Source organism: Podarcis bocagei (genome assembly GCF_964188305.1).
Source record: "Podarcis bocagei genome assembly, chromosome: 17".
Classification (NCBI taxonomy): domain Eukaryota; kingdom Metazoa; phylum Chordata; class Lepidosauria; order Squamata; family Lacertidae; genus Podarcis; species Podarcis bocagei.
The window spans coordinates 13,213,396-13,235,439 of NC_138143.1; the positions used below are offsets into that span (position 1 = coordinate 13,213,396).

Here is a 22,044-nt window from a genome sequence, read left to right on the forward strand (position 1 = left end):
CAAAGGCAGCCTTTGGGTTGCGACTTCTCAAGGCAGCTCTACACTTGGGGGAGTGGGAAGGAAGGGCATTTTGGAGGTTTTGGCCCTGGGGTTCCTGCCCTGGGGTGTACTGTCTCTCAACATTCCTTAAACTAGCTGCCTTCCTCCCTTAAGGGGAGCAATGAATCTTCTGGACTTGCCTGTGAATTCCTGTTTTTATCAAGGGAACGAGGGCAGCCAGGTCTTTCCTCTATGTGCTCTCTTTATTGGGTTACTATCTGTTGGGCTAATGGAGTTCTAAAAGGTTCCCACTCTGCCCCTCCCTCCTTGCTTTGTGACTCATCCTGATCTGGTCATTTTCCCACTTACAGCCCCTTCCCCCACCTCCTGTTTTCCTTCAAGGGAGTGAGGCTGTTGCCCGTGCAGTTTTGTGTGTTTGGTCATTTTTCTCTTCACTTAATGTTTGAGTGTGCGTGTGTGCGCGTCACTGTAGTGTCTGGAGATTGATGTGAGAGTCCCTTCCTCCAGATCCCAAAGGCTGGCTTCACAACCCCAGAAGAGTGGGGCCTTTCCCCCTATGCTTACTGCCTTCCTTCCCTCAAAAAAACCCCCCCAGAAATTCACAGGTAACTACAGAATGTCTGCTCCTAGGTTTTCCTTTCTAAGTGGCAGTTGTAAATACGGTAGCCTTCCCAAGCTGCTTCTATGTGCTTAATCTGTCCCCTTCTCTTCCCTCTTTATCTGGCAGACTTGGAATGGTTCACAGTGTGTCCTGGTTCTCCTTTATAGGAATTTCCATGCTTCTGCTATGTCATCTCAGCAGCTCCTGCCTTTCTGGCCTCTCCTTCACCCTGGTGAATACGCTGTTCTTTTCTCCTTTAGAACTTTCACCTCATTGATTACCATCTGGCAGCATTTATCACAGTGATGCTGGCGCGGAGGCTGGTATGGGCCCTCATCTCTGAGGTAATGTTGTCACAGTTAACTCTCCCAAAGAAATTGGAGGTTTAGAATAAGCTCAGTATGGTGCTTGTCTTTTTATTTGCCACACATGAAAACCTACATCATGGGTAGGCAAACTAAGGCCCGGGGGCTGGATGCGGCCCAATTGCCTTCTAAATCCGGCCTGCGGATGGTCCAGGAATCAGCATGTTTTTACATGAGTAGAATGTATCCTTTTATTTAAAATGCATCTTTGGGTTATTTGTGGGGCATAGGAATTTGTTCATTATTTTTTTTCAAAATATAGTCTGGCCCCACAAGGTTTAAGGGACAGTGGACCAGCCCCCTGCTGAAAAAGTTTGCTGGCCCCTGGCCTACATGTTCACTCACCTTGGTGAAGTGCTGCCATTTATTGATGTTAACAGCTGCCACGTCAGGTGAAAAGAAAAGGAACTGAGGGAGGATTTGTTGGGAATGATTTGCCCTAGTGGTAGAGTCAGTGAAGCTCCAATAGGAACCTATAGCAATACATCAGGCATAGATTAAGTGAACAGCACTTCGTTTCAAGCAAGATTGACAGTGTCAGTAGAGGTTGCATCTTAAAAGTATTAACAAAGGAAGAAATTGTGAGATTAACAGATGAGCAAACAGGGTGGGATTCATTGGTGAGATATCTCTCGAGTGCCAGTTTGAAAGTCAATTGTTCATAGGTCTTTTTTAAATGTGCATGACATTCCAAGTCCAAGCTTCTGATGACTTTATATAAGATTTTTGGATTGAACAGAGTTTGGACTGTTATTGATTGGGCATAAAATAGTGGTTCCTAGACCTCCGATACTGCATTTTCTGTTTCCAAAACTTACTTTGCTACAAGGATCTCAGATAGCTCTAGATGCTGCATGTGCAGCAACCTCTAAGGCCTCTGGAAAGTATGAGGAAGGTTAAGAAACAAAAACACAACAAAACTAAAACAATGCAAAATAGACACTTAGGGCAAAGACACATTTGTCCAGTTTGGAAACCCTGTGTTGGAACAAAAATGTCTTCAGTTGTTTTGAGAAAGTGCAGATACAGTGATACCTCAGTTTTCGAACGTCTCCGTTGACAAACATTTCGGTTTTCGAACGCCGTAAACCTGGAAGTAAATGCTTCAGTTTCCAAACACGCCTCAGAAGTCGAACATTGCCTCACGGCTTCCACTGAGTGCAAGATCCTAAAACCTAGCTGTCGGCTATTGAGTTTCGGTTTTCGAACATTTCAGAACTCAAACGGTCTTCCAGAATGGATTACGTTTGAAAACCGAGGTACCACTGTAGTGTGTATCTTTCCACAGAATAGGAGCAGTCACCCTGAAAGCCCTATTATGTGGAGCAGGCTTCTGAGATCTTTAAAGCTTGCAGACCTGAGGGATCTACTGGGTACATAAGGGATAAGGCAGTCACTAAAGTAACCTGGTCCTGAGCTTTATAGGACCTTATGTTAGTACCAACACCTTGAATTTGGGTCCCAATGTCCCAGGCTGTGATCTATGGAAATTAATCTATCCAGGATTCCTCTGATCTTGAATGCTGCTGCACGTGTTCATGACACCAACTCGAGCAGGGATAGCCAACTTGATGCTGTTGTGCAACTCCCATCATCCCTGACCATTGGAGTCAATGGTCCATCTGGAGAGTAGAACGTTAGCTATCCCTGATCTAGAGCCTTGTTACCATAGACGTTTGGAAAAGGGAAGTGGTTGGCTCACTTGATCTGCTTTTGGTTAGCCCCACACTTTGGAGATGGCTGGGTCTGGTCTTAGATAAATCCCCAAGCATGGTCCTCAGAAATCCAGTGTTTGACACATGTGCACACCCATTCAAAACAGGCATAGCCAGCCTGTCCTCCAGATATTTTGAGCTCCCATCATCCCCCAGCATGGCCAATGGTCAGATATAACAGGAGCTGTAGTCCACAGCATCAACCAAATTGGCTGCTCCTGATTAAACAAACAATGAAAAAACAAGTTTTGTTATTTACTGAAGGTACTATAGTGGGGTAGCACTCCCCCCTTGTGGTAGGTTTTGTTTTGATTGGTTCTGCATCTTAACATTACAGTCATACCTTGGTTTTCTAACACCTTAGTTCTCGAATGTTTTGGCTCCCGAACACCGCAAACCTGGAAGTGATTGTTCCGGTTTGCGAACTATTTTTGGAAGGCGAACGTCTGGAGTTTCCGTGACTTCCGATTGGCTGCAGGAGCAAATTCCTGCAGCCAATCGGAAGTCGCGGAAGCCTCAGATGTTCGCCTTCCAAAAATAGCTTCCTGCAGCCAATCAGAAGCCACACTTTGGTTTCTGAACATTTTGGAACTCGGAATGGACTTCCGGAACGGATTCTGTTCGACTTCCAAGGTACGACTGTAATGCCATTTTTTCCCTGTCTCGCTACTGTCAGAGAGAACACTAAGCTAATGTTTTACCCTCACAAACACCTGCAGTATTAAGGAGGATATAATTACTTGCTTTCAATACTCTCCCCCAAAAATCTATATTTTAAGCATTCATTACTATTTTGTTAAGTCTAGCAAAGAAATAAAATAAAAATAAAAATGGTTTCCTTTTGGCTTTGAGAGCCATGCTATGCCGTGTGGGGATGGTAGATCAGGCTGTTTCTTGGAATATATTGTGGCATATAGGAAGAGAATCTGTAGGGCTGATGGTTCTTGGTGCTTGAATTTGCAGGCCTCTCAGGTGGGAACTACATCAGTGATTCACTACACGGCCCTGATTTTGGCACGCCTGGTGCTGCTCACTTTGTGTGGATGGGTGCTCTGCTGGACACTAGTTAACCTTTTCCGTAGCCATTCTGTTCTGAATCTCCTCTTTCTTGGCTACCCGTGAGTATCATTCTCTTGTATCCTGAATGTAATAAATAGGAAAGGGTCCAAAAGTACAAGACATGACAAAGAGAAGCCCTGTTGATCCACACAAGATTGGCAGAGAATCGACAGGGTTAAAAGCCGCCAGTTGAATAGGTCTTTGGGGGGAAATGGGTAGGAGGAAAATGATGCCTCTCTCAACATCTTTTCCCTGCTAGAATCATTATAAAGGTCAAGAGACATCTGGTCCATCGACTTAATGCAATATATGAGCCAATGAGGAAGAGTAGATTTTAAAGGTGGGTAGGAAAGGGGAGAAGAATGGCAGCAATTGAAGAGATAGAGCCAACACAATGATTGTGCTCCTTTACCTATGGCCTCACTGCTTAGCCCTGGGAGTTGAGGCATGCCACAAAAGTAGCACATGAGCAAATAACCTGGATGCAGGAAATGCAAGCCTCTTGCTCAGGAAGCTCCTTTCAGATGTTCATGGTTGGAATGTCTAATATACCACAGGCTGTAATCTCACCCTCGCCTTTCCTTTCCCTTCCCTGCAGGTTTGGTGTCTATGTCCCACTGTGCTGCTTCCACCAAGACAGCAGAACACAGCCCCTTCCCACAGACTGTGGCTATTTGGTGCAGGATCAGCTGGTAGATTCTGGTGCCACGGGGGTTGGCAGCCTCGTCAAGCCCAAAGACTTCCTCTCTCTCCTGAGAGAGTCCCTGAAAGAACAGTTCAACAACCCCGTGCCCATCCCCACACACAGCTGCCCCTTGTCTCCAGACCTCATTCGCAACGAGGTGGAATGCCTGAAAGCAGACTTCAACCGCAGAATCAAGGAGGTTCTATTCAACTCCCTCTTCAGTGCCTATTACGTGGCATTCCTGCCACTGTGCTTTGTGAAGGTAGCTGTTGCCCTACTCCTTCATTGCTATTGCTGCTGCTGCTGCTGCCACCACCTTCTAAATCTTGTCTGTGGATTGTTAACACAGTGGGTTTCTGGTTAAATTTCCCTTTCTCTGTCTCCCCTCTGGCAGCCTGGATGGCAGAAAGTGGCTGATTCTGGAGTATCACTCCCGATTGGCAGCTAGGTCTTGCCATACATGTAGTGCCAGTGTGGTTCGCCCACTCATTTTTCACTGCATCTACTAGCCCCGTCCTCTTTCCCAGACAACTGTAACAACTATACAGTGGTACCTTGGTTCTCAAACTTAATACGCTCCGGGAGTCCATTTGACTCCCGAAACCGTTCGAAAACCAAGGTGCTGCTTCTGAATGGCTGCTGGAGCTTCCTGCACTCAAGCAGAAGCCGTGTCGGACGTTCGGTTTCCAAAAAACGTTCGCAAACGGAACACTTACTTCAGGGTTTGCAGCATTCAGGAGCCAATTTGTTTGGAAGCCAAGCCATTTGAGTACCAAGGTACCACTGTATTTTGGTACTGTTAGGAGGCATTTGATGCCCAGCTCACATCATGATTTGGCAGTGCCTTGGGTGTTCATACTACTACTACTACTAATAATAATAATAATAATAATAATAAATTTTTATTTGTATTCCGCCCTCCCCAGCCGAAGCTAGGCTCAGAGCAGCTAACAACAATAAAAGTAACACAGGATTCTAAAATCAATTCAAAATCAAATTAATGGCAACCATTGGGCTAGAGTTCTGTGAGGATTACCAAAGAAGGGGGTCAGACTGTGCCTTGGCCAAAGGCCTGGCGGAACAGCTCTGTCTTGCAGGCCCTGCGGAAAGATGTCAAGTCCCGCAGGGCCCTAGTCTCTTGTGACAGAGCGTTTCACCAGATCAGGGCCACGGCCGAAAAAGCCCTGGCTCTGGTTGAGGCCAGCCTGACCTCCAAGAAGTTTTTGTTTGAAGACCGTAAGGTCCTCCATGGGACATACCAGGAGAGGCGATCCCTTAGGTACGAGGATCCTAGGCTATCGTATAGGGCTTTAAAGGTTAAAACCAGCACCTTAAACTTGATCCTGTACTCCACTGGGAGCCATTGCAGGATTTGACTTAATATGGTTAGAGAATAGGGGCAGCTGTGATATCCAGGCTGGCTTACCAGAGACCTCAGAAAGCTGTCCAGATAGATCACTGGCGCTCTTATCAGGCTGGTGTCTAATGTGCAGATCTGGACCTTCCACACCCAATCCAGTTTCTCTCTGTGTACCCAAGAAGCGTTCTTGGGCTTGTTGTTTTACTTCCATGCCAGTGACCATGGGTGTGCACATATTCCACAATGGCATATACATCGGCTGTGCAAAAATTTCATGTAATGTATGCCAAGGAGAAAGGAGGATCTCAAAGAGTCCTTTGCTGGCCTTGCAGTTCCTAGGTAGCTACTTAAATCTATGGCTGTGGGGCACCGTCTTCCCACTCTTGAGATCTCTGGGGCGTTGGCATTAACACCCTCTTTGGTTTCTTGCAGAGCACACAGTACTATGACATGCGCTGGTCCTGTGAACACCTCATCATGGTGTGGATCAACGCCTTTGTCATGCTCACCACCCAGCTGCTTCCTCCCAAGTATTGTGACTTGCTGCACAGATCAGCTGCCCACCTGGGCAAGTGGCAGAAGCTGGAACATGGTTCATACAGCAATGCCCCCCAGCACATGTGAGTGTGACCTCAAAGCATTAGTTGACAAGGGTCAAGGGAAAGAAAATAGGGCAGCTGAAGGTATCCTAATTTTGTACCTTTCTTTAGTTAGACCCAAGACTACATTGTCTGTGTCAGTATTCTTCAATGATTTTGTTGTGCACCATACTTTCATTTACTGTTATTGAGATCTGTTTTTGATAGGCTTACCTGAGACTTTTCGCAGAATTTATTGTAGCAACTGGCAGGGTGGGGGGTTTGTTTTGTTTTTGTCTTCTCATCCAGTGAGAATTGTAGGAAGAGGACGCAGAGAACTAGTGTAACATCATTCTCCCTAGCTTAAATCACTTAACAGACAAATCACAAGTTTTCAAATCATTATTTCGTCTCATTTGAATTTAGGTGATCTAGTGCCTGCCCTTTGGACGTGGGTGGCGCTGTGGGTTAAACCACTGAGACTAGGACTTGCTGATCAGAAGGTCGGCGGTTTGAATCCCCACGACGGGGTGAGCTCCCGTTGCTTGGTCCCTGCTCCTGCCAACCTAGCAGTTCAAAAGCACGTCAAAGTGCAAGTAGATAAATAGGTACCGCTCCGGCAGGAAGGTAAACAGCGTTTCCGTGTGCTGCTCTGGTTCACCAGAAGCGGCTTAGTCATGCTGGCCACGTGACCTGTACGCCGGCTCCCTCGGCCAATAAAGCGAGATGAGCGCCGCAGCCCCAGAGTCGGCCACGACTGGACCTAATGGTCAGGGGTCCCTTTACCTTTACCTTTAGTGCCTGCCCTTTAGGCCAGTGTTTCCCAACCTTTTTGGGGCAAAGGCACACTTGTTTGATGAAAAAAATCTCGAGGCACACCACCATTACAGCCCCGTGACGTCAGCGCGCAGCGTCACGCCGGGAGGGACGCACGAAAGTGTAAGTTTCAATTTTTTCCCCTCCCCCTTGCCGGGGAACCTCCAAGCTTTGGGGTGGGGGGGGGGAGGAGGCAGCAAAGCGAGGCAGGAAGGAGAGCGCAGCTTGGCTGGGTGAGCTTTGGCAGGGGCAGGGAATGAGAGCCGCGAGGCGGGCGCTGCGGACGGAGGCGCTGCCCGCCGAGCTCGCAGGCAGCCAGGCAGGCAGACGGCGAGAGCCCCGCGCTGGGCGGCCTCTCGTCGCCGCCCCGCCTCTCGCCGCCCGACTCGCCCGCCTCCCTCCAGGCAACATCTCGCGGCACACCAGGCAACATCTCGCGGCACACTAGTGTGCCGCGGAACAGTGGTTGGGAAACACTGCTTTAGGCAACCAACTGGGTCACCCACAAATAAAGCAGTGGATTCTACACACTTGTGGCACTGCCCAGGTATGGATAAAAATGGGTCCACAAACGAAACCAAAAATTGTGAGCGCCCAGGACCCTACCTCTCTCTTTCAGTACATTTCTATTCTGAAGCAAGTCCTGCTGTGTTTAATTGGGCTTACTTCAAGGTAACTGCACGCATGTGCGTGCTTAATTGGAAGTATATCGGATTGAACTCAGTTGGATTTATCTCTGAGTAGACAGGCTTAGGTAAGGATTAGACTGTGATTCTTGACCTCACACTGTGGCTGGGGATAAATCCCTTGCTTCCCTCTCCCAGCTCCAAAGTTGAAATTGGACAGGATAGGGTTCTCGCAGTTAATACAGGGCAGTTTCACATTAGTGGTACTAAAGCAGGCCTTACATTGTTGCTAATCTTTCCAAAAAAGTCCACTTGCTTATTTCAGCTTTTAGTGTCTAATTTTTCATAATTTCATCTGTACACCTCCAGAGCAAAAATAAAGAAGAGAATTAGGATTCCTATGAAATTGGTTTTTACTTATTCAAATTCGCATCAAATTGTACAATTGGTTGAAAGTTGTAGTCCAAAATATCTTGGAGGGTACCAGGTTGGTGAAGGATGGGTTTTATGATTTGTATATGCAAAGCTATTTATGATTTTACCCTCGGGGTTTCTTTCCTTTTCTTCTTCAATTTATACCTGAGGTATTCTTCCAGTGAAAGATTCTACTTTCCAAAACAGAGTTGAAACCTTAGATTTTATGTATGTTTGTATTGACCAGTCTAATTCAGAATTTACAACTCAGTTGGAACCTTTTGCTGTTATTTCAGTGTCTACTGCTTGAAAATATGTGTATATAAATGCCTAAACCAATCAACACGAATTCGGGGTGTATATATGACCAAGTGTATATATAACATTTTGAATCGTGAAATGACTCCAGGTTGGCTTTCTGATGCTCACCGAGTCCCTTTGTCATACTCCACAGCTGGTCTGAGAGCACAATATGGCCACAGGGAGTGCTAGTGCGACATAGTCGATGCCTATACAAAGCAGTTGGGCCTTATAACGTAGCAGTGCCTTCAGATGTGTCCCATGCCCGCTTTTATGTAAGTACCGTAAGTATTATTATGTAAGAATTCATACGCCCCACCACCACATTTCAGCACAACTATTCTGATGCCTGCAAATAAATAAATTGATGTAAACGGCGGAATGGGCAAAATGGCCCCCAAATACAGTGGTGCCCCGCAAGACGAACGCCTCGCAAGACGGAAAACCCGCTAGACGAAAGGGTTTTCCGTTTTGGAGGCGCTTCGCAAAACGAATTTCCCTATGGGCTTCCTTCGCAAGACGAAAGCCCATAGGGAAATCTCAAGGAACAGCGGGGAAGCGCAGCGCTTCTTCCCCACTGTCCTCGGACCTCCTCCGAAGGCTGGTGGTGGGGCGGAAGGCCCTTCTCCCCGCGCCAGCCTTCGGAAGGCTCCTCCGAAGGCTGGCGGTGGGGAGAAAAGCCCTTCTCCCCGCGCCAGCCTTCGGAAGGCTCCTCCGAAGGCTGGCGGTGGGGCGGAAAGCCCTTCTCCCTGCGCCAGCCTTCGGAAGGCTCCTCCGAAGGCTGGCGGTGGGGCGGAAAGCCCTTCTCCCCGCGCCAGCCTTCGGAAGGCTCCTCCGAAGGCTGGCGGTGGGGAGAAAAGCCCTTCTCCCCGCGCCAGCCTTCGGAAGGATGCTCCGAAGGCTGGCGGTGGGGCGGAAAGCCCTTCTCCCCTCGCCAGCCTTCGGATGGCTGTCCTGAAGACTTGCGGTGGGAGGAGGGTTTTCCTTCCCACCGCCAACATTCAGAATGCTGTTCTGAATGGTGGCGGTGGGGAGGAAAAACCCTCCTCCCACCGCAAGCCCCGGGAACAGAGGAGAAGCGCTGCGCCCCTTCCCCTCTGTTCCCGTACCTGTCCTGAAGGCTTGCGGTGGGGAGAAAAGCCCTTCTCCGCACCGCCAGCCTGGCAAGCGGTTTCCATAGGAACGCATTAATTGATTTTCAATGCATTCCTATGGGAAACGAAAAAGACGAAAAACTCGCAAGAAGAAAAAACTTGCGGAACGAATTAATTTCGTCTTGCGAGGCACCACTGTAGTGGGAAAGCAGCTGACAATCCCAGGAGCCTTTGCAGCTGCAATCCCATGAGTCTTTGAGGCCTGTTGGAGTTGGAGGAAGTGATTGTGGTGAAGTTGGGTGGATGATTGTGGGTTTTTGGTGGAGTTTGGCTTTTTAAGATGGCGTTCCCCACTGTGCACAATTTCACATATACAGCAGTACCTGGGAATATAACCCCTGAGTAAGTTTTTGTAGTCCAAAAACAGCTGGAGACCCAAGATTGGGAAACCCTGTATTGGCAATATAATGGGGTGGATTTCAGTGTAGCGCTAAGCTGAGGAGTAGCAGTAGTAATCATAATCATAATGATTTATTATTTATATCCTGCCCACCTGGCTGGGTTTCCCCAGCCACTCTGGGTGGCTCCCAACAGAATATTAAAGTCAGATAGTTGTTTATTTCCTTGACATCTGATGGGAGGGCGTTCCACAGGGCAGGCACCACTACAGGCCTTCTGCCTGGTTCCCTGTAACTTCTCGCAATGAGAGAACCGCCAGAAGGCCCTCGGAGCTGGACCTCAGTGTCCGGGCTGAACAATAGGCGTGGAGACGCTCCTTCAGGTATACTGAGAAGACTCTTCCATCAGCACAAGCATTACTGCTTGTCCGACAAAATGATCTCACATCTCCTTGCTTCTAGAGAAGGTTTGGGATAGGCACATGGTGGGGGGAAGCCCTGTTGCACTAGCACAAGTCCTCGCACGGCTTCCTCTAGCAGAACGAAGTAGTTGAATCTGATCCAGTGGTTCAAATAACAGAACCACAGCAGTGTTCTTAGTGGCTACAGCCCTGGGGCTTCAGATGCAGTTGTTGGGCCTCTATTTCTTTTCCCCTGCCCCCCAGAATTTGGTTTTCATCAAACGGTCTGCTTTCTGACTCTTCAAGCACTGTTTTTTTCCCTCCCTACAGTTCCTCTTTCACCGTCCATTACGGCTTCTCAACCTGCTGATTCTCATTGAAGGCAGCGTGGTCTGCTATCAGCTCTACTCCCTGTTGCGGTCAGAGAAGTGGAACCATACCCTTTCCATGGCCCTGATCCTCTTCTGCAATTACTATGTCTTATTTAAACTCCTGCGGGACCGTATAGTGTTGGGCAGGGCATACTCGTATCCTCTGAACAGCTACGGATTAAAAGCCCATTAATCACCTGAAGAAGGGAAGGATATTTTCATACAGTTCTATTTTTTCCTTGCAACTGTTTATAAATATTTAAAAAATATTTTATATTTTGTATACTGCTGGTTTTTTTTGTGGGTTAAGGAAGGGCCAAGTGGCAATTAAATGTCGCTATATAAACAAGGTGTTATTTTATATAAAGCAATCATTGTGTATATACTGTATTATCAACATACATCTATGAAGCAAGAGCTTTGTATGTGTGGTCACTCCATCTATTTTGCATGCACAAGCTTAGAGTCCCCGTCCCACCCCCTTCCCTCTTAACACTTCTGTTCTTGCAGCTCAGCTGAAGCATGCAGCTGGCGGTTTTGCCTACCCAAAAACCTGACTCTGAGAATGAGACCACTAGAAGCCTAGACTTGTGGACTACCTCAAAACAGCAGAATGAAAAGTATTCCGCATCTTCTTGTGAGGAAGGCAAGACGGATTTTTGTACTCTGCACCTGCCCTAATCTGAAAGCACATGTGCAGTTCATGGGATCAGGAAAGCAGCAGAGGGAGAGGGCACAATACCAGGTGAATAGAAGGGACAAGAACTGCAGCATCCCCCACCTCTGCCACACAATTGCTTTTTACTGCTACTTCCACAGCTTGCCAATATATAGCTTAAATGCAAGCAGTAAGGTATATATTTCCAATATAACCAGCAGGGTAGAATGCACTGAGGTGTAGACACACATTCAACCCACTGTAGACTGCCGGGGAGTTAAGAGGTTGGTGGCTAAGGCCCTTGCAGGATAGGCCTCACCCTAACAGAACTGACAAGTCCAGTTTGTTACTTCATCCATGGGAATGAATGAATGAATGACAACTACATGTGAGAAACTAAGGATCCGGATGGGTGTGGGCACTAAGCTTGGCCCTTTCCCTTGGTACTGCTAGTCCCAGCCTGCGCCAATTTCATTTTAACCGCACTGAACCTAATAGGACCAGGTTTGATTTCAGATGTTTAATTTGAAATGTAAAATTTGAAAATTTAATAAAAATTATTAATGAAAAGAAAGAAGGAAGGAAACAACCAACCAACAAGGAATGCACCCCCGGAATTTTTGGGGTGTGACGCTTGATCACATTACGGTGCTGCTGTCTTTAGCTCAAAACTACTGCACAACCAAAGAGGCAAGTAAAAACTTGTTTTTAAAATATACTTCTACCAGAGCGGAACCAGGAAGGGTTGACGGGATCAGAAAATGACATCTCTATGCTGCACCCAGTTCCTCAAACGTGTGGCTGTTGGGTGATAGAGGTGCAGCAGAATGTATGTTTGCGTGCCCAACATATTCTGTGCCAAGCTCAAGTAGCTAAACTTAGTTTACCTGCTCTGCGCTCTCTCAGGAATTGGGTACAGCTCGGCCCATTCATTTTGTGATTTGATGTCTACACACCTTGATTTTACACTGCTATAGTACCAAGTGTGCTCACCCTATTCAAAAGGGAGGAAGTACTGTACAGGAGGAGTTGGCTTGAGGGGGTCTTTCTTTTGGACTGAGGGTCACAGATTTAGTCAGATAAACAGCTACTCTCCCATTTTGTGTCTGTGTGAACCAGTGACCAAGTGAAACGTTACTGGCACATATCTGTCCCAAGAAACAATGAGTGCACCTCTGGGGGTGAAATTAAACCACTGAAGTGATCTGCCTGGGATGCAAGATCCTGGGCTGGCCAGAGAAGACGACCCTCCTCTCAGCTTCACTGATGTGGTCCAAAGGAAAGCAGAGCAATACATTTGGCACCAGCTTGGCTGCAGGATTAGCCAGAAGGAAGCGTACAAGGCCAAGTACAGAGCCTCAGTTTGGCCTGATCTCAGGATTACTGCGATTAACTATAACCTAGGAACAATAGGGCATGCCATTTTGGGGGAGGGTGAAACTCAATTTTTGCAAATTTCTTCAGTGAGGGGTCTTAAAAATACCTTTCTGGGTGTTAGAAATTCAAATCTTCTATTACTTTTGTGATTGGACCACATTTACAAGTCTGCATTTGATGAAGCAAGCACATAAACTGCTTTCAGAAAACCAAACAATTTTACTTTCCGCAAATGTCAGGTAATTAGAAATAAAATAACTGCAAGTACTTAGTAATCATTTTAATGTTTCTTACACAATTTTACACCATCTTTCCTTACCAAGGAAAACTAAATTATATTTATTTAACCACAATATCTTTAGAATTCCCAGCTCATGTTACAACTTTTTAGAACCCCTCATTTTTGGAATACGAAAGTTGCAAAATTCAACACGCCCTAACAGGACAACCTACAGACCACAACTCATCGGTTCAGACCTCTGGCAAGAGCAGTCTATTCCTCCCATGGCCTCCTACTGGGCAGGTATGGGGAGAGAAGATGTGGGGAGTTGCCCAAACCATGGCAAAGGCACCAAACAGATTATCCCCCTCTTCCAGCCTGGTTCATCAAATCCTGGGTGGAGATGGCAGCTATGTTTATATATAGTTATAGATATATATAGATATTTATTCTTTGGTTCCTCACCGGTTTGCCTTCTGTATAATGGTTTTGTACACCTGTCAAATTTTGTGAATGGGTGCATGCCCCAACACAGCCCTCTTAGTCTGAATCCTAAGAAAACGATCCTGTCTCCATCAGTGCAAAGATCTTGGCAACCCCCTAGCCTTAACCATTTTGAATGCATTTGTTAGAAAACCTATATAGGAACAAGCCCTTCTTCATGCCCCCATAATCATGGCAACAGATCAATATTAAGGTAATGAGCTATGACCTTGTCTATGCTGTTTCATTTTGTGGGGATGGGCAGGTTTTTTTTGCAAAAGCCAGAGGCCCATCATTCCTCTGTATCTGTGGTTCAAATACTCTGTATTAACCTTTCTACCTTTAAAAAACAAACAGGCAAAATGAACTCTGTAACTATGGTCATTCTCCCCGATATATTTTCAGCTATGCTTTTAGTCTGTTTGATTTGGAGGGTTATTAGTTCAGAGCACCTATTTCTGCTGGCCTCTGCTGCATGTAATTTAAACTGAGGAGCATTCATTGGCTCAGGATCGAGTACCCTAAATCTGGCCAGTCCCAAAGTAGCGTGGGTGTAGATCTAAAGATCTTAAACCTCAACCCAAACAATAAGTTATAACTTCATATTCCATGAATAAAAGATTTTTATGCACAGAAAAAGTGCCTGTTCTCCTGCCACCCAAAACCTACAAATGCTTAAAAAAAATATTTTTTTTACTTTTTTTACTTTGTATTGGTTCGAGACAGCTGACGCTATTGCCCAAGAATGTCGTAATAAATGGCTGGTTTTGCTGTTATGCCATGAAACTGCTCCAGCTTCAGGCCAATCCGGAACAGTAGTGCTTCATCCCACCACTTCGCCATGATCTGTGTGAGAAAGAGAAGAGTACAATAGCAGGGATACGCTCTGAGGAATAATACTTCAAAGTAGTTACTAGAATACACCATGCAAAGAGGAGGGCAGCACCTCCATCAAGGTCATTTGTGCTCTAAGTAGACCAACTGAAAGGGCCTGAAGGTATCTCAGTTAAAGGAAAGGGGACTTGCTAGCTGTAAGAGAACTGGGATATGAAGTTGGGAAGAGAACCGGCACAACTTCTTCAGTGTTTTACGGTATTGACATTTTAGAAGCCTGCCCCTTACCTATTTGAAGGAGGCTCAACTAGACATTATGAATGCCACAGAGGGAGCTTCCTGCAAAGTCAGTTCCCCACTTGCTACGAGCCATGAGGGCTATTGTTTACCTCGTCATCCGAGGCCAGATGACTTGAATACCAGCTGATGGGAATAGCGAGAGGGGACATGGCGAAACTTAGGCATCTGGTTGGCACGGGGCAAAACTAGACTTTATTTCACCTGGGTCAAAGACCCAGTTTGTCACACACACCCCAATGCACATTTGTGTACACACACACAGGCTGGGAGCCTCAATGGCACCTCTCTGGGGACTTCCACTGGGGACAGAAAAACCCAGCTCCCACCCCCACCCCCAAGCTATGGCTCTGGGTTGGCCCCTGTGAGAAGGGGATGCTGGAATAGATGGCTTCTGGGTTTCCTGCAGCAGGGCTGCTCTTGCGTTCTTCAAAATCACGCCCTTTGAATGTCCTCATTTGGCAGGTTCTGTATGTATCCTAACAAACCACGGGGGCAAATGTGTCTTTTTTGAGCTACCACACCTGCCAGCGGATGTCTTTCATCATACAGTGGTACCTCGGGTTACAGATCCGCTAACCCAGAAATAGTACATCGGGTTAAGAACTTTGCTTCAGGATGAGAACAGAAATCGTGCTCCGGCAGCGCGGCAGCAGCTGAAGGGCCCCATTAGCTAAAGTGGTGCTTCAGGTTAAGAACATTTTCAGGTTAAGAATGGACCTCCAGAACGAATTAAGTTCTTAACCCGTGATACCACTGTATATGACGGTGTGTGAAAAAGAATGGGGTAGTTGCATTTCCATTGTTACGTGGCATAAGCATTTTACATATGGCTAACACATCTGGTATTTGGTCACTGTTGAAACACAACCAGCCAAGGGCCTCTTGGCAAAGAAGGAGGAAGAGGCCTGCGTACATTTCAGTAGGATCCTGCAGTAATATAAAATGTGACCAGAGAGCACCCCTCTTTTCAGAGGAAAAGAAACCAGCTTCCAGAGCAGCACACGTGATCCTTGGCCAGGAAGGGGCAAACGCTCATCCTCATTGCCACATTTGAGAGGAACCAGGGTGAGAGGCATCAGGCAGGTGCCAAGGTAGGAGTGAATTAATGTGGTTGTATCTGCTGTGTGTATGGGGATGAGCTATGAGAGGTGCCAGCTACCTGGGCAGTACCAGCGAGAGACGGAGCGGGTGGCGCTGTGGTCTCAACCACTGAGCGCTTGGTGATCGGAAGGTCGGCGGTTTGAATCCACACGACGGGGTGAGCCCCCGTTGCTTTGCTCCGGCTTTCTGCCAACCTAGCGGTTTGGTCATGCTGACCACATGACCCGGAAAGCTATCTGTGAACAAATGCCGGCTCCCTCAGCCTGAAAGCAAGATGAGCGCCACAACCCCATAGTCACCTTTGATTGGACTGAACCATCCAGGGGTCCTTTACCCATTTTACTAGCAAGAGAAAGTCGTATTTACCTGGATGCTGATAGGAAGCCCTGAACTAGAATATCCAACTGGTATTACCAGCGCTGGGATGCCAGTCAAGTTGGCCAGTTGCATGTACCTACAAATATCAAGAGAGAAGGGGCACATCAGAGGTGGCCCAGCAGACATCTTTCTCTGATCCTTAGGACTCCCTAAGCCACACCCTCTCCCTCCTAGACCCTTGTTTACCAAACCTGGTTCTCCAGTTGTTTTTGGACTACAGTTCCCATCACCCCTGACCGCTGGTACTGCTAGCTAGGGATGATGGGAGTTCTAGTCCAAAAACAGCTGGAGAACCAAGTTTGGGAAAGTCTGCCCTAAGACCATATCCCTCAAGAGCCCAGCTTCACATCCTTCTTGATTACTGGAATGTGAACTCTGACAATTGAAATACCGTATTTTTCGCTCTATAGGACACACTTTTCCCCCTCCAAAAATGAAGGGGAAATGTGTGTGCGTCCTATGGAGCGAATGCAGGCTTTCGCTGAAGGCTGGAGAGCGAGAGGGGTCGGTGCGCACCGACCCCTCTCTCTCTCCAGGCTTCAGGAAGCTATCCGCAAGCCTTCGGAGCGTGGTGGGAACTTCCGCCGGGCTCCGAAGGCTTGTGGATAGCTGCCTGCAGCCCGAAGCCCAGGGAGCGCAGCGCTTTGCACCCCGGGCTTCGGGCAGCTATCCTTCGGAGCGCTCCCCCAGCCCGCAAGCTCCGGGAGTGGCGGCAAGGCTGCATAACCTTGCCTCCGCTCCCGGACCTGTTCTGGGGGCTGGGGTTGGGATGGATCCCGCTGGCAGTCTTGGCTTCTTTGCTCTTTGGGGCTGGTGGGGGGGGGGATAAATCTTTTTTTATTTATTTTCCCCCCTAAAAACTAGGTGCGCCCTATGATCCGGTGCGCCCTATGGAGTGAAAAATACGGTACTTTATTGTCACTTGTACAACTTGTATATAGTGAGATTACACAAGCATCCCCCACTCAGCTCTCTTAGTCTTAATTCCCCTCGTTTACTGATGCACACCCACCAAACCCAAAAGTCAGTTATTGTTATCTTTTCATTCAGCAGCCTAACAGCCCACGGATAGAAGCTGTTCTTTACCCTGCTGGTGCGACTAATCATGCTTCTCTATCTTCTGCCTGAGGGCAGGAGATCAAGAAAGTGCCAGCCAGGGTGTGAATCATCCCTGAGAATTTCCCTCACTCTCTTAAGGCAACGTTCTTCCGCTACTTTCTTGCCTGGATGGAAAGATGTGTTTGTAGAACCCACCAACATCTGCACGCCTTGAATGCAGCCTACTGGTCAAGGGTCATATCCATGCCCACTTCTCCCTTTGGCCCCATCCTCTACTGGCATGCAGCTCCCAGCAGATATATACTTGTTGAGCAATGAAGGTCAACCTGGAAAACGACTTGGGCTGCACATATAGAACCCCTTTCTCTCCCATCAAAGAAGTCTAGCCAACGGGGGTGTTTCTATCAGCTGAAACCCAGCCAACATGGAGTGTTAAAAATCCCAACAGCATTATTTCTTCTTTAAGATGGCAAAGACCAAACCAAAGCAAGTCTCTGTTTCCATGTATCCAACGGCCAATTTCACTTTGGAGGGAGCCAGGTCCCCCTAGAATCCTGCATCCTGCCCTCCTTCCTCACTGCCACAGTTTTGCTTTGAAAAACACATGCCTTTACCTCATGGTGCGGAGAGTTGTCCTAACATCGCTACACCCAGTCAGAAGATCAGAGTCCTGCATTCTTGGGGCACAGCATGCAGTACCTTGCACAAGAGAAAAATGTGTGTGTGGTGTGGGGGTTTTTTTAAGTTGCTTGCTTTTATCCTGAGTTATATAGGCGCTTAACAGTCCCTCTTATCCCTCACTGTGAACGTTTCCAGTCAACCCCCACAATTGTTTCCCAGTAAAAAAGGATCAGAAGGTTGGTGGTTCGAATCCCCGCAACGGGGTGCTCAGTCCCTGCTCCTGCCAACCTAGAAGTTTGAAAGCATGAAGTGCAAGTAGTTAATTAGGTACTGCTCCAGTGTGAAGGTAAACGGCGCTTCCGTGCACTGCTCTGGTTTGCCAGAAGCAGCTTAGTCCTGCTGGCCACATGACCCAGAAGCTGTACACCGGCTCCCTCAGCCAGTAAAGCGAGATGAGCGTCGCAACCCCAGAGTCAGCCACGACTGGACCTAATGGTCAGGGGTCCCTTTACCTTTACGCCACACATAAGACTTAGCTGAGCTGGTTCTGAAAGCCAAAATTTACTGAAAACTGCAATTTACTCACAGGAAGGTGATGGAAGACTGATGAAGGACCCTGCGTGAGAGGCAGGGAAGGGAAGAACTCCCGGGATGGGAGACTGGGAGAAGAAATGGAAGCTCCCAAGTGAAAGCAGGGAGGGCCCTCTCCCTTTGGTGTGAGATAAGGGTTAAAATCTACTCTGACAGAGGGTTCTGTGTTTTTTCCACTCTTTTCCTTCCTATTTTCTCTCTTTGCTTTATCTTTCTCTCTTCTTTTGCTTTTTTCTTTTCTTCTCTATTTAGATTAGTTCAACTTTTATTGCACTGTATGTTGAAAACTTTCAATTAAAAAAAAAAACAGATAATGAAAAAGGGATGTGAGGTCAAAAGCAAAAAAAAACATTTTTATGCAGATGAAATCTGCCTGCAAAGCAGAAATCCTTTAAACAGGCGCTATGGATTGAATCTGAAATGATACACATACAAAGTGCATGTTCTGCCATCTAAGTACCGCTTTAATTCACCTAGTTCAGCAAAAAATCTTTAGCATATTTCTGGCTGCATTAGGCCAGTTGTTTTTTTAGTATATCCGTTTTATGACATAAATCCATATTTTTCTTTACCTATTTAATTTATATCCCCTTCTTCCTCCCAAAGGTGCCCAGGGGAGTAAAAACACCAAGAAAGTGAGCCAAGCCACAAATTACAGTTCAAATCTCCCTTGATATGCCTTATAGGGCAAGGGCATTACACATGTAGAAGATGGCTTACGAAACGTGCCCATTTTAGAGATTCGACACCTGGTAGGTGACAACACATATAACCTCCTTTTTTTAACATACCCAGACAGAGGTCATACCAACCAGTCACAAAACATACACCACCTCTCTCTAGGAACCTCATGATGACCTCGTGCTCTGCTGCATTTAAAACACCCAACGTCATTTGGCCAGGCGCTACTACACTCAGTATGAAAACATTTTAATTTAGACCAGAGCACATGCAGGACAGGAAGCAAATCAGGCCAATAAAGCCCCTACAAGTTGATATAAATAGTGTTAAATTCAGCTGGCATTAGATACCTGGGGTAATAAGACAGTTCACATTCGCAAACATTTGTCGTAGAAGGGCCATGGTGCGGCTCCGCTGCCGATTTGCCTGCAAACACAAGTGGGAATTGAGTCTGTGGGGAAGGCAGGAAAGCATACCCTACTGTAATACAGCAAATAATAATGGTGCAATCTTGCAATTAATTGCCTTTTACCTTAATATAATCCAGAGCTGTGAACTTAGAAGCGATTGCAAGATTAAGACGAGTCTCCAGATTCTGGAAAAGGAAGAAACACGGGGGTAAACCCTAATCCTAAATAGTCATGGGCAACCTGCCCACCTAGAACAGACATGTAGGTATTGTAACGACACAGAGCTATGCTGAAGTTAAGACCCCTCTACACACACAACCTTCCGCCAGAGAACAGAGACAAAAAGGCACAGATACAGGCAGAGTTGAGCCATGTGCAGATGTGTTTTCCTCCTCGTCGTCGAGCAAGGTGTGTCGCAATCTCCGCAAGGCCAAAACGGAAAGGAATATGGGAACTGCTAGGCCAGTTCACGTGCCACTCAGTGCGGTAAGCAAGGGGGGGAAAGCACCATTTCTGTGTTTGGAGAAACTGTGGTTAATTGGTGGCCCTGGCGAGGAAGATGCGGCTTCACAATCTATCCCAGGGTTTCCCAAACTTGAGTCTCTGGCTGTTTTGGGACTACAGTTCCGAGTCAGCCCTCCACTTACCATTTGGTCAAAGGAATTGTTGAAGTCAGGCTGCAGGAAATCTCTCATCTCACTAAGGATGCAGATCACATGAGCCACTCGGATCTCCTCCAGTTCTGGCAGGGACACATCAACCACGGAGGCACCTAAACCTTCTAGGAACTTCACAGCTGATCATCAGTGGCAGCCGCCGCCAGGGGGTGGGGGAGGGAAATAAGCGAGACTTAATAGCCTAACAAGTGTCCCCATTTGTTTCAGCAAATCTGGGATGTAGTTTGCCTTGCTTTCTTTTTTGAGGGGTTTTTTTAATTAAATTTCTGTTTTACATTTTAGAATATTCACTTAAAATATCAATGACTTCCTCTCTTTCCATGATTCATTTTGCACAGCATGAATCCCGGCATATTTTATATAAACTAAACCATTCAGTATTCCATTGTTACATCTGTCAAAACTTATTTACACGGTTGAATTTATCTTAATGCTGCCCACGTTTTCAAATAAAACACAATTTTCCTCCATATATTCAATAAACATTTTCCAATCTTCTTTAAACATATGTTCATCTTGTTCTCTTATTCTATATGTTAGGTCCGCAAGCTGCACGTATTCCATCCATTTAAGTTGCCTATCTTCTCTGGTTGGGACTTCGCTCATTTTCCATTTTGGGGCTAACAAAACACAAACCGCGGTGGTGCCATACATAAATAACATTTTCTGACATCTGGGAATTTCCTTCTGAGTTCTTCCCAACAAAAAGGACTCTGGGTTTGTTTGTTTTTTTGGGAGAGTACTTTTAAACATTTTTTTCAGTTCATTATGAATGATTTACCTTTCTGGCAGGTGGCTAGGATTTCAGCATCACATGCCTGTCAGACAAGTAAAAAAAAAAGTTATTCCCAAGGATCTACCTTTGCGGAACCACAATTAAAGAACTTTTCTCCTCCTCTTGTCTATGGCACCCACCACGTTCCCAGTCATGTGACAGAGTCACAGGGTGGCCTTACATCTCCTTAAGGGACATGGAATTATACAGCTGAAAGGGGACCCCGGGGTCACCTGATTCAGCCCCCTGCAATGCTGGAATCTTTTGCCCAACAAGTGGAACTCAGACTCATGATCCTGAGATTAAGTGCTGCATGAAGTGCCCGGAATCCCTCATGTAACACCCAGGAAGCAACATTCTGAAATTGAAGTGGCCGCATCTCAATATAATAATAATTTATTATTTATACCCCGCCCATCTGGTTGGGTTTCCCCAGCCGGTCTGAGTGGCTTCCAGCAAAATATTAAAATACAGTAATCAAACATTAAAAGCTTCCCTAAACAGGGCTGCCTTCAGATGTCTTCTAAAAGTCTGGTAGTTGTTGTTCTCTTTGACATCTGGTGGGAGGGCATTCCACAGGGTGGGTGCCACTACCGAGAAGGCCCTCTGCCTGGTTCCCTGTAACTTGGCTTCTCGCAGTGAGGGAACCGCCAGAAGGCCCTCGGTGCTGGACCTCAGTGTCCAGGCAGAACGATGGGGGTGGAGACGCTCCTTCAGGTATACTGGACCAAGGCCGTTTAGGGCTTTAAAAGTTAGCACCAACACTTTGAATTGTGCTCAGAAACGTACTGGGAGCCAATGTAGGTCTTTCAATGTGGTCTCGGCGGCCACTCCCAGTCACCTGTCTAGCTGCCGCATTCTAGATCAGTTGTAGTTTCTGGGTCATCTTCAAAGGTAGCCCCACATAGAGTGCATTGCAGTAGTCCAAGCGAGAGATAACTAGAGCATGCACCACTCTGGCCAGACAGTCCGCGGGCAGGTAGGGTCTCAGCCTGCGTCCCAGATGAAGCCAGTAGACAGCCGTCCTGGACACAGAATTGACCTGCGCCTTCATGGACAGCTGCGAGTCCAAAATGACTCCCAGGCTGAACACCTG

The 22,044-nt window shown here is 46.8% G+C and overlaps 2 protein-coding genes across 3 annotated transcripts in view; one reads left to right on the top strand and one right to left on the bottom strand.

Annotated features, from left to right (window-relative positions):
• Window positions 1-11,052, top strand: part of TMEM39A (transmembrane protein 39A) — a 28,122-nt gene extending 17,070 nt beyond the window's left edge. The window contains exons 4-9 of one of the 2 annotated variants that reach the window (XM_081176650.1): window positions 862-945; window positions 3,645-3,799; window positions 4,339-4,687; window positions 6,218-6,405; window positions 8,674-8,803; window positions 10,743-11,052. In XM_081176650.1, the coding sequence (XP_081032776.1) occupies window positions 862-945; window positions 3,645-3,799; window positions 4,339-4,687; window positions 6,218-6,405; window positions 8,674-8,803; window positions 10,743-10,976 (1,140 nt within the window). In that variant the 3' untranslated portion in view covers window positions 10,977-11,052. The remainder of the gene's footprint in view (window positions 1-861; window positions 946-3,644; window positions 3,800-4,338; window positions 4,688-6,217; window positions 6,406-8,673; window positions 8,804-10,742) is intronic. The other variant, XM_081176651.1, reaches the window with a different exon arrangement.
• A 2,031-nt stretch (window positions 11,053-13,083) lies between these two features.
• The window catches only part of LOC308576700 (uncharacterized protein), a 35,200-nt gene continuing 26,239 nt past the window's right edge, over window positions 13,084-22,044 (bottom strand). The window contains exons 14-20 of the mRNA XM_081176507.1: window positions 20,955-20,991; window positions 20,144-20,292; window positions 19,619-19,681; window positions 19,437-19,512; window positions 17,808-17,892; window positions 16,123-16,210; window positions 13,084-14,367 (exon numbers count right to left, since the gene is read on the bottom strand). Coding sequence (XP_081032633.1) covers window positions 14,254-14,367; window positions 16,123-16,210; window positions 17,808-17,892; window positions 19,437-19,512; window positions 19,619-19,681; window positions 20,144-20,292; window positions 20,955-20,991 — 612 coding nt within the window. The 3' untranslated portion in view covers window positions 13,084-14,253. The remainder of the gene's footprint in view (window positions 14,368-16,122; window positions 16,211-17,807; window positions 17,893-19,436; window positions 19,513-19,618; window positions 19,682-20,143; window positions 20,293-20,954; window positions 20,992-22,044) is intronic.